The 13011-nt window shown below is 37.9% G+C and overlaps 1 protein-coding gene across 8 annotated transcripts in view; it reads right to left on the reverse strand.

Moving 5' to 3' along the window:
• Cadps2 (calcium dependent secretion activator 2) overlaps window positions 1–13011 on the reverse strand; it is a 521519-nt gene that overhangs the window by 120054 nt on the left and 388454 nt on the right. For all 8 annotated transcript variants that reach the window (XM_046422408.2, XM_046422403.2, XM_046422402.2 and 5 more), the window contains exon 14: window positions 10573–10674. In XM_046422408.2, the coding sequence (XP_046278364.1) occupies window positions 10573–10674 (102 nt within the window). The remainder of the gene's footprint in view (window positions 1–10572; window positions 10675–13011) is intronic.

Here is a 13011-nt window from a genome sequence, read left to right on the forward strand (position 1 = left end):
AAAGAATTTTCAAATCTCAAAAGTAAAACAAACAACCCAATTCTTTAAAAAAGGCAAAAGACTAAAGTATGAAATATGAGATGTCAAGAGCTATGTAATGTTTTGAACAACCAATAAAAAAAGAACTTCCTTTGACATATTTTGTAATTCAGGTTGCATGGAGATTAATTCTCTTTGCTCATTTTTTGATCTGTAAATTCTTTTTTTTTTTTTTTTTTATTTTCAAAATCTTTTTTTTTTTTTTTAATTTTTTATTGTGGGTTGTTCAAAACATTACAAATTTCTTGACATATCATATTCCACACTTTGATTCTAGTGGGTTATGAACTCCCACCTTCACCCCATACACAGATTGCAGATTCACATCAGTTACACATCCATTGATTTACAAATTGCCATACTAGTGTCTGTTGTGCTCCGCTGCCTTTCCCATCATCCACCCTCCCCCCTCCCCACCTCTCCCCTCCCCTCCCCTCCTCTCTCTCTACCTCCTCCACTGTATAACCCTGAGGGTCTCCTTCCATTACCGTGCAATTTACCTTCTCTCTCCCTTTCCCTCCCACCTCTCATCCCTGTTAAATGTTAATCTTCTTCTCCTGTTCTTCGTCCCTACTCTGTTCTTAGTTACTTTCCTTATATCAAAGAAGACATTTGGCATTTGTTTTTTAGGGATTGGCTAGCTTCACTTAGCATAATCTGCTCTAATGCCATCCATTTCCCTGTAAATTCTATGATTTTGTCATTTTTTAATGCAGAGTAATACTCCATTGTGTATAAATGCCACATTTTTTTTATCCATTCGTCTATTGAAGGGCATCTAGGTTGGTTCCACAGTCTTGCTATTGTGAACTGTGCTGCTATGAACATCGATGTAGCAGTGTCCCTGTAGCATGCTCTTTTTAGGTCTTTAGGGAATAGACCAAGAAGGGGAATAGCTGGGTCAAATGGTGGCTCCATTCCCAGCTTTCCAAGAAATCTCCATACTGCTTTCCAAATTGGCTGCACCAATCTGCAGTCCCACCAGCAATGTACAAGTGTACCCTTTTCCCCACATCCTCGCCAGCACTTGTTGTTGTTTGACTTCCTAATGGCTGCCAATCTTACTGGAGTGAGATGGTATCTTAGGGTGGTTTTGATTTGCATTTCTCTGACAGCTAGAGATGGTGAGCATTTTTTCATGTACTTGTTGATTGACTGTATGTCCTCCTCTGTGAAGTGTCTGTTCAGGTCCTTGGCCCATTTGTTGATTGGGTTGTTTGTTCTCTTATTGTCTAATTTTTTGAGTTCTTTGTATACTCTGGATATTAGGGCTCTATCTGAAGTGTGAGGAGTAAAGATTTGTTCCCAGGATGTAGGCTCCCTATTTACCTCTCTTATTGTTTCTTTTGCTGAGAAAAAAACTTCTTAGTTTGAGTAAGTCCCATTTGTTGATTCTAGTTATTAACTTTTGTGCTATGGGTGTCCTATTGAGGAATTTGGAGCCCGACCCCACCGACTGTAGATCGTAGCCAACTTTTTCTTCTATCAGACGGCGCGTCTCTGATTTGATATCAAGTTCCTTGATCCATTTTGAATTCACTTTTGTGCATGGCGAGAGAAAGGGATTCAGTTTCATTTTGTTGCATATGGATTTCCAGTTTTCCCAGCACCATTTGTTGAAGATGCTATCCTTCCTCCATTGCATGCTTTTAGCCCCTTTATCAAATATAAGATAGTTGTAGTTTTGTGGATTGGTTTCTGTGTCCTCTATTCTGTACCATTGGTCCACACGCCTGTTTTGGTACCAGTACCATGCTGTTTTTGTTACTATTGCTCTGTAGTATAGTTTGAAGTCTGGTATCGCTATACCGCCTGATTCACACTTCTTGCTTAGCATTGTTTTTGCTATTCTGGGTCTTTTATTTTTCCATATGAATTTCATGATTGCTTTCTCTATTTCTACAAGAAATGCCATTGGGATTTTGATTGGCATTGCATTAAACCTATAGAGAACTTTTGGTAATATCGCCATTTTGATGATGTTAGTTCTGCCTATCCATGAACAGGGTATATTTTTCCATCTTCTAAGATCTTCTTCTATTTCTCTCTTTAGGGTTCTGTAGTTTTCATTGTATAAGTCTTTCACCTCTTTTGTTAGGTTGATTCCCAAGTATTTTATTTTTTTTGAAGATATTTTGAATGGAGTGGTTGTCCTCATTTCCATTTCAGAGGATTTGTCGCTGATATACAGGAATGCCTTTGATTTATGCGTGTTGATTTTAAATCCTGCCACTTTGCTGAATTCATTTATTAGCTCTAATAGTTTCTTTGTAGAGCCTTTTGGGTCTGCTAGATATAGAATCATATCATCTGCAAATAGTGATAATTTAATTTCTTCTTTTCCTATTTTTATGCCTTTAATTTCTTTCGTCTGTCTAATTGCTCTGGCCAGTGTTTCGAGAACTATGTTGAAGAGAAGTGGAGAGAGAGGGCATCCCTGTCTTGTTCCAGATTTTAGAGGGAATGCCTTCAGTTTTTCTCCATTCAGAATAATGCTAGCCTGAGGCTTAGCATAGATTGCTTTTACAATATTGAGGTATGTTCCTGTTATCCCTAGTTTTTCTAGAGTTTTGAACATAAAGGGATGCTGTACTTTGTCAAATGCTTTTTCCGCATCTATCGAGATGATCATATGGTTCTTATTTTTAAGTCTATTGATGTGGTGAATAACATTTATTGATTTCCGTATATTGAACCAGCCTTGCATCCCAGGGATGAATCCTACTTGATCATGGTGTACAATTTTTTTAATATGTTTTTGTATCCGATTCGCCAGAATTTTATTGAGGATTTTTGCATCTAGGTTCATTAGAGATATTGGTCTGTAGTTTTCTTTCTTTGAAGTGTCTTTGTCTGGTTTAGGTATCAGGGTGATGTTGGCCTCATAGAATGAATTTGGAAGTTCTCCCTCCTTTTCTATTTCCTGAAGTAGCTTGAAAAGTATTGGTATTAGTTCTTCTTTAAAGGTTTTGTAAAATTCTGCTGTATACCCATCGGGACCTGGGCTTTTCTTAGTTGGTAGTCTTTTGATGGTTTCTTCTATCTCCTCAATTGATATTGGTCTGTTTAGGTTTTCTATATCCTCCTGACTCAATCTGGGCAGATCATATGACTTAAGAAATTTATCTATGCCTTCACTATCTTCTAATTTATTGGAGTATAAGGATTCAAAATAGTTTTTGATTATCTTCTGTATTTCTGAAGTGTCTGTTGTGATATTGCCTTTTTCATCCCGTATGCTAGTAATTTGAGTTCTCTCTCTTCTTCTCTTCACTAGCATCGCTAAGGGTCTGTCGATTTTGTTTATTTTTTCAAAGAACCAACTTTTAGTTTTGTCAATTTTTTCAATTGTTTCTTTTGTTTCGATTTCATTAATTTCAGCTCTGATTTTAATTATTTCTTGCCTTCTACTTCTTTTGCTGTTGTTTTGCTCTTCTTTTTCAAGGATTTTGAGATGAAGTATGAGATCATTTATTTGTTGGTTTTTTCTTTTTTTAAGGAATGAACTCCAAGCAATGAATTTTCCTCTTAGAACTGCTTTCAATGTGTCCCATAGATTCCGATATGTTGTGTCTGTGTTTTCATTTATCTCTAAGAATTTTTTAATTTCCTCCTTGATGTCTTCTATAACCCATTGATCATTCAGTAACCTATTGTTCATTCTCCAATTGATGTATGCTTTTTCCTTCCTTCTTTTATCGTTGATTTTCAGTTTCATTCCATTATGATCAGATAAGATGCATGGTAATATCTCTACTCCTTTATATTGTCTAAGAGTTGCCCTGTGACATAATATATGATCTATTTTTGAGAAGGATCCATGTGCTGCTGAGAAAAAAGTGTAACTGCTTGATGTTGGGTGGTATACTCTATATATGTCAATTAGGTCTAGGTTATTAATAGTGTTATTGAGTTCTATAGTTTCCTTATTCAACTTTTGTTTGGAAGATCTGTCCAGTGGCGAGAGAGGTGTGTTGAAGTCTCCCATGATTATGGTGTGGTGGTCTATTAGACTCTTGAACTTGAGAAGAGTTTGTTTGACGAACATAGCTGCACCATTGTTTGGGGCATAAATATTTATGATTGTTATGTCTTGTTGGTGTATGGTTCCCTTAAGCAGTATGTAGTGTCCCTCTTTATCTCTTTTGATTAACTTTGGCTTGAAATCTATTTTATTTGATATGAGTATGGACACGCCTGCTTGTTTCCGAAGTCCATATGAGTGATATGATTTTTCCCAACCTTTCACCTTCAGCCTATGTATGTCTTTTCCTATCAAATGCGTCTCCTGTAGGCAGCATATTGTTGGGTCTTGTTTTGTGATCCATTCTACTAGCCTGTGTCTCTTAATTGGTGAGTTTAAGCCATTAACATTTAGGGTTATTATTGAGATATGGGTTGTTCTTCCAGCCATATTTGTTTATTTCTGTTACTAAACATTGTTTGTTTTCCTCTTTGATTGTTTCCCCCCCCCCTTTACTGTCCTACCTCCCACTGTTGGTTTTCATTGTTATTTTCCATTTCCTCTTCCTGTAATACTTTGGCTAGGATGTTTTGAAGAGATGGTTTTCTAGCTGCGAATTCTTTAAACCTTTGTTTATCGTGGAAGGTTTTAATTTCATTCTCCATCCTGAAGCTTAATTTCGCTGGATACACAATTCTTGGTTGGAACCCATTATCTTTCAGTGTTTGAAATATGTTATTCCAGGATCTTCTAGCTTTCAGAGTCTGTGTTGAAAGATCAGCTGTTATCCTGATTGGCTTGCCCCTAAATGTAATCTGCTTCCTTTCTCTTGTAGCTTTTAAAATTCTCTCCTTATTCTGTATGTTGGGCATCTTCATTATAATGTGTCTAGGTGTGGATCTCTTATGATTTTGCACATTCGGCGTCCTGTAGGCTTCTAGGATTTGGGATTCTGTCTCATTCTTCAAGTCTGGGAAGTTTTCTTGTATTATTTCATGGAATAGACTGCTCATTCCTTTGGTTTGGAGCTCTGTACCTTCCTGTATCCCAATGACTCTTAAGTTTGGTCTCTTAATGTTATCCCATATTTCTTGGATGTTCTGCTCATGGTTTCTTAACAGTCTTGCTGAGCTGTCTATGTTCTTTTCCAGTTGAAATACTTTGTCTTCATTGTCTGATGTTCTATCTTCTAAGTGTTCTACTCTGTTGGTAGTATTCTCCATTGAGTTTTTAAGTTGGTTTATTGCTTCCTGCATTTCTAGGATTTCTGATTGCTTGTTTTTTATAACCTCTATCTCCCTGTATAGTTGATCCTTTGCTTCCTGGATTTGTTTGCGTAATTCGTTGTCGAAGTGATCTTTCATTGTCTGATTTTGCTGTTTAATGTCTTCCTTGATACTCCAGATCATCTGAAGCATGTATATCCTGAATTCTTTATCTGACATTCCATCTGCTGCAGCTGTTACCTCTTCTAAAGTTGCGTTGACCTGCATTGCTTGTGGTCCTTTCTTTCCTTGTCTTTTCATACTGCTTGCGTATCTTTCCTGCAGGTGCGGGCGGCAGCTCTGCTCTCTCCTTATTCCAATTGGGGTGTCGTGGCTACCACGCCGGCAGGTCACTGGGCCTGTTCTGGGAGCTGGTGGCGGCTCTGTTCTGCCCCTACTCCAATTGGGGTGACGTGTCTGTCGTACCAGCAGGCCACTGGGCCTGTCCTGCTGGTCGGTCGCAGATCTGCCCACCTTTCGGGCACGAGTGGAGGCTCTGCTTTGCCCCTACTCCAATTGGGGTGTCGTGACTACCCCGCCTGCAGGATGCTGGGTCTGTTCCTGGCAAGGGAGGCGACTCTGCTCTGTCACTACTCCAATTAGGGTGGTGTTTGTACCCCGCCGGCAGGGTCCTGGTCCTGATCCGCCGGTCTGTTGTAGGTCTGCCTACCTTGAAGGCGCGGGCGGCGGATCTGCCCTGCCCCTCCTACCACGCCTGCGGACCCCTGGGCCTGATCTGCAGGTTGATCACTGGTCTGCTCACCCTGCGGGCACGGGTGGCGGTTCCGCTCCACCCCCACTCCAATTGGGGTCACGTGACCACCACACCGGCAGGGCCTGATCCGGGCGTGGGATAAGGATCTGCTCTGCCCCTACTCGAGTTGGGGTGACGTGTGTACCACACTGGCAGGCCACTGGGCCTGACCCGCCAAGCTGTCACAGGTCTGTTTACCTTGCAAGCGCGAAGGGCGGCTCTGCCCTGCCCCTCCTACCACGCCCATGTACTACTGGGTCGTGGGTCTGCCCACCTGGCGGGTGTGGGTGGCGGCTCCGCTCCGCCCCCTCTCCAATTGGGGTCACGCGGTCACCACGCTGGCGAGCCGCTGGGCCTGCTCCGGGGGCTGGCGGCGGCCCGGCTCCTTCCCTCCGGCTCGAGGACAAATTGAGGAGACTCGGGTGACTGAGCCTCACCCCCCTTACCAGGAGACCAACTGCTTATGTCACCGCTGGTATTGATGAAGATCTCTCCTCCACCGCTTTCTGCTGACATCAGATCTCTGCCATGTTGGTATCCTATGCGAATGGCAGCATTTCGTTCCCCTTGCCAGGCAACCCAAGCAATGGGTGAGTCCTGACCTGCCCTCAGCAGGACCCGGACCGAGACACAGTTTCCGCGGGCTCCTAGCCCCGGTCCAGGGAAGTTCCGGGAGCCGGAACTCGGCCGCTCCGTGCTCGGTGTAAGCTCCTATAAGTGTAGGCTCCAAGAAGCAGCCCCCGCGGGCTCAGTTCCGGGAGCCGGAATTCCGATAATTTCTACCTTTACCCTTAACTATTTCTAGAATTCCTCCCATTTGTGAAGATTAAATGCCTAAGCAGATACTTATCTTTGTGTTGCAACCTGTTTTTCACCCGTGATCTACTTTTTGGAAGTTTTTCTTAACTGAATCTCTCAATAGTATGTTTGCATGTTGTATGTATGGCATCTGCATACAATTTCTAAGGGCTCTTATTTTTTCTCTGAGATTTTTTTTTCCTGTTTATCTAATTTTTGTTTAATAAATGTTCTACCATTTCAAACCTCCCTAAGAAGATCAACAATACTTCCCCCCAGTTTCCTCTTCCTCATATAATTTTGGTTTTATTCACAATTGCTTTTCTATTTCTCCTTTGTTGTTTACTTGGAATGGGCTGTGGCTTCCATAGTAAATACTTTTCTTAAATGTCTGATGATGTAGGCATATGATCATTTTCAAAAGTGTAGTATTATTAAAGGTGAAGGGGGTCTAGGTGGTATTTACATACACTGGTCTTTGCCAAGGGGGATCCTGGCTGGGCAGTGTGAGTGGACATCTTTGCTGTACAGAGCTGAAGGTCTTCTCTCTTGGGCTCATCAGAGACTAGGTATAAGAAACTAGCAATATGCCTGGAAGCAGTTTGTGATTCTTGAATTTCAGAATAAATGTGTATTTAATCTCCCTGTTTTCTACCTTCCACTATGGCTGATGTTTCCTCCCCTCTGCCACTCCTGTCCGGGTACCATCTGATTTTACCTTCTCCGGAGAACGAATCTGTAGGCTCCTGCCAACACAGAAGAGCTGAGTTGGAAAAGAGATTTGGGGCTCTAAGTGCTTCTGCTCAGATTCACAGCAAACCATTCTTCACTCTTCCTTTCTAGAGGGTCTTGACACTAGCCATTCCTAAACATTTGGTGGTTAAAAAATTTCACATTGCTCGTTTATGCTTCTTTTTTTCTTGGATTACATACCATTAGATACCATTCATCCATCTGACCTCCAGAACATTTTTTCACAACTTTTTTTTTCTTGCCACCTCTTCTTACTCTTGCTGTTCTTGTGAGTTTACGCCTTCTTGAGAAATACTGTTCTGTTGTTTCAGTCAGGTTGGGTCAGGACACTAAGCCAGACCTGTGTTCAATATGCCATTTTTTTCTTCTGTCAGCCATCTTTGACCACAAATCCTTCATTTTCCTTTATTTGGCCTTATTATGTTTTCTGAAATTCATTTCTAGAATATCGTTGGGTTAAACAAATTCCTATAGAAGAGCTGTGAAGTTACCCTGCTTCTTTATCATGAGTTCACAAGCAGTTCATATTCTTATTAAATTTTAACATAAGTAACTAAGAAAGAGATTTGGGTAGAATTATTACAATAGTCCTAATAGATAATTTTAATAATTATTTCTCTAAATTTGCTTACACGATCACCTAAAATTTCTTCCATTTCATTTCAGTATCCTTTCTTATTATCTGGTCTTCCATAAACTCAGGAAAGATAAAAACTCGTAAAATTTATACAAACATTATAAACAACCCCCCTCCAAAACCCCTACAAAATTAACCCCAAATGTCTAGAGCAACTAATTTCAATTCTGTCCTCTGTACATCAAACAAACAAATGTAAAAGGGACAGTAGACTACATCTTTAGAGATATTAGCAAAGAAGATGTACCAATAAAAGTAGTAGGGAAACTGTAGGGAGCTGTAAAAGAGAAGAGAAAACAAGTATAATAAATGATGTGGACACTACTGTCCTTTTCCTCTTACTATACAGATCCTTGGCAGCAGTGTGAGGGACTTGAACTTTCCTGATGCAAGGTTCCGATTAATCTAAGTCAGTCATATTGGCCCACCTGAGTATAGCAAGTGATTGAGGCATCCAGTGCATGAATGAGCTTTCTTGGGCTACTGGTTTTGGTTCAGAACTAGGTCTGTATCTATTTAGGACAAATGATACCTAAAATAGGGTTTGTTAGGATATTCTAAGGAAACTTTCATGATCTTGAGAACCACAGACTATACCAGCTTTTGCTACTTTCTTTCTAATGCAGTGGAATGTATGAATATGAAATTCTGTAGTATTCTTGTTGGCAGTCTGGGGATGAAGTTAGTTGCTCCACGAAGGGAGAAGCCTATTTGAAAGCCTACCCTGCCTGACCTATATGCAAATGAGCATATATGTTTATTTTTTAAACCAGTTTGCAGGAAGGACTGTAGTAACTTGTAACTATAACTTGAAGTATAGACTGTTACTGATAAAGTATATAATCAATTGACTGGTGAGCTCTATCCTAATAATGGCAAAAAAGGATAAAGTTGCATTGCTTTTCACTAAAAGAAATGTAATATCCATTTACAGGAGTCTTCCCCACCTAAGAAAAAACCCTTTTAGTAACAGTGAATGCAGAAACATATCCTTGCTAATATAAAAACCTTTCTAACTGCATTTTAAAAAAGTAAACTCAAGAAGAATTTTATGCAGAGAATTAATTCTCAAGTCCACAAGTTGAAATCAGCTATGATACTGAGAACAGTGTTTTCTGATCTAAGTATGCTGACCTCTGGGATGGAATAACTCTCCAGTGGAGGACTGTTCCATGCATTGCATATCTAAATCCAGAACTAAATAACTGACTCTAACAAACCTTCCTTCATCCATGTGCCCTAAGATAGCTCCAGCTGAAAATCACTAATGTAAAGGAATAGATGCCATATATATATATATATATATATATATATATATATATATATATATATATATATATATATTTATATTTATATATTTGGCAATTTGGGGGATTGAACCCATAACCTTGTGCATACTAGAAACGTGCTCTACTACTGAGCTATATCCCCAGCTCAACCTTCAGTATCATTTTAAAATTACAGTGTAAGCTTTTCACATTATACATAAGGATATGGAGGCTCAGAAAGGTCATTCATATAACATCCAAATGGGCAAATTATACTTTTGGGGAAGCATATTTATGGGTTTATTTTTCAATAAATTAATATGAAATGATTCCATATCACAAAAGTGTATCACAGCAAACATACTATAAGACCCAGCACATTGACATGGCAACATTTTATAGGATCAAATAATAAGAGTGGTAGAAAAAGAAAATATATTGGCATATTTGTGTTTCTAACCATCAAGTTCTTTTGAACTAGCTAAAGTAAGGAGAAAAGAATATTATCAAGCTATTTATCTTTCACTCTATAAATATTTCTTAGTATTAAAGTTAATATTTTTCTTTCTTTTTTTTTTTGAGTGAGGAACTGTGATAGGCACTGGGACTCATGTTTTCACAATCTAAATACAAATATCACTAATGACTGAAGCACTCATGATAGAGTATGTCTTTACTCTGTGATAAGTGACAAGTGAAGATACAGACAATAACTGCTGAGAGACTTAGGAACATTCTTTGCTGGAATGATTGAGAAAGGCTCACTATGGAGGCAGAACTTGGGACACAGAGAGAAGGAGGGATGGTCACCAGAGCTGGAGGGAAAACACTACACAGAATGAAAAATACCAAGGGGAGCAAGAGTACAGTGGAATGGTTAGTGCCGGGGATGAACTTACCTGAGAGTGGTTGAATTGAATGGCAGGCTGGGAAGCCAACCACAGACTAAAAAATGCAAATCATACGCTGCAGGCCATAGGGACTAATGATTATTCTTGAGCAATGGCAGGAAGACAAAATAAACAATTTAGAGGGGAATGGAGGGTTGAACAAAATTCAAAAATAAAACTTGTATTGATGAATAGAATATATACCTGAAATGGCTTATCTGATTTTCTAAAAGGGAAGAGAGTCTCTCTTTTATTTCCTCAAATTTCTCCTTTTCTTCTACTGAAACTGTTCCAATTCCATCAGGCCTGGGGGGAAAAAAAATCTGATTCAGTAATTTGTATTGGTAAGTTACTTTTATGTAGTACACACACACACACACACACACACACACACACCCTACAAATCTAAATGATTAAGAAAAGGCATATTGGTCCACAGAATACATATTAGTTTCAAACAGAATAGAAATTTATTGGAGGTATTTGTAGCCATTTGCTTAATGTTTTGACCCAGAATGAATGGAATGAAATTATTCTCTTTTAGACAGACTTCAAGGTAAAGATGACAATAAATATTTTCCATATCTACAGAAAACAATAGCTAGTCCTTGAAAATGCAGTGAAACGCGTTTGATGGTGATATCAAACATTTGACCAATTAAATGAATGTCCCCTGAATGGAAATAAAAAAATAGCGAATATAAGGCAAAATACCTTAACTGTTCTCTTCTGAACAGAAAGTAACCCAACATGATATATACTGGAGATTTAATTTTAATTGTTTCAAGAAACAAAATTTTTATAAGAAATTTTGGATACATATGTAAGTTTACTGCTTTATTTTTCTTATTTAAATATATGGGCATATAAGTATTAGAATAAAATTATATAAAAAAAAGACTTTCCTTTCAAGATTTTTTATTTAACTAAATATCCTTATGGTATCAGTATGAGTTTTCATTAAGATTTTCAAAAGTAAGTATGAAGACTGAAATATTCTACTAAAATTAGAATTAAAAAATATAATAGCAGAGACTTAAACTTATTCTGTATCAAGATTAAATTTAAGAGATTCCTTGGAAAACTTGGAATGGAACCACCATTTGACCCAGCTATCCTTCTCGTCCATCTATACCCAAAAGACTTAAAAACAGCACACTACAGGGACACAGCCATATCAATGTTTATAGCAGCACAATTCATAATAGCTAAACTGTGGAACCAACCTAGATGTCCTTCAGTAGATGAATGGATTAAAAATGTGGCAAATACATATAATGGAATATTACTCAGCAATAAAAGGGAATAAAATCATGGCATTTGCAGGTAAATGGAAGCAGTTGGAGAAGATAATGCTAAGTGAAGTTAGCCAATCCCCCCAAAAACAAATGTCGAATGTTTTCTCTGATATAAGGTAACTGACTAATAGTCGGGTAGGGAGAAGGAGCATGGGAGGAATAGATGAACTCTAGATAGGGAAGAGGGGTGGGAGGAGAAAGGAGGGGGCAGGGGGTTAGCAATGATGGTGGAATGTGATGGACATAATTGTCCAAAGTACATGTATGAAGACATGCATTGGAGTGAACATACAGAGATATACAGAGATATGAAAAATTGTGTTCTATATGCATAATAAGAATTGTGATGCATTCCACTGTCATGTATTTAAAAATAAAAGCAATTAAAAATAATTGAAAATATAAAACACAGGTATGGGGGCAGGAAGGATAGTAGAATGAATTGGACATTATTATCTATATGCATATATGATTACATGACTGGTGTAACTCTACATCATGTACAACCAGAAGAATGAGAAGTTATACTCATTTTTGTATGATGTGTCAAAATGCATTGTACTGTCATGTATAACTAATTAAAACAATACAAAAAAAATCTAATAGCAGGGACTTAAATTTATTCTACATCAATTTAAGGTTTTGGTTGTATAGCTATCACCCCAAATTTTGAACCTGTAATTATTAACTATCTCTGTTAGCACAGAAGAAGTAAACATATTATCTTGTATTCATTTCAAACTGTTTATTTATTGTACAACAAAGTGAATCTTTTGCATTTGACAACTAACAACAGATATCTTCTCTCATTAGTTTAAAAACAAAGAAAAAGCTTAAAATAATGAGATTTTTTTATTCTATATTCCCGCTGTGTATGTATACACATACATACACACATTATATATGTATGTATACTCACACAGTTTTATATACCTAAGTGTTTATGTACATATATTTGTGTATATTAAATATCCAATTAGTATAAAGCAATTAATTTTTAAAGTTATATCTGAATCACACTAACATGATGACCTTATATTCTTATCAAAGCATCATTTCAGTATGAGGATTTTTTTTCTAACACAAAGCAAAAATGCTGTCAGAATTTATGCTCTGAAAACATTTCTTTCAATTATATTTCATTTCTAATATAGGGAAATATCAGTTACATTATTTTACATTCATAATAATACACCAATCACAGTAACTCCTTCAGAATGCATCTAGAATATTAACTATGGAAAAACTAAAAACTGGTCTTTCAAAAATTTTTAGGAAGGAGAAAAAAATCCAACATTTAAATTATGAAGTCATGAACTGTGGGCTAATTTCAATGTTTTACGCT

Source organism: Marmota monax, unplaced genomic scaffold (genome assembly GCF_021218885.2).
Source record: "Marmota monax isolate L192 unplaced genomic scaffold, Marmota_monax_Labrador192_F-V1.1 WCK01_AAM20220418_F8-fsc00027, whole genome shotgun sequence".
NCBI lineage: Eukaryota > Metazoa > Chordata > Mammalia > Rodentia > Sciuridae > Marmota > Marmota monax.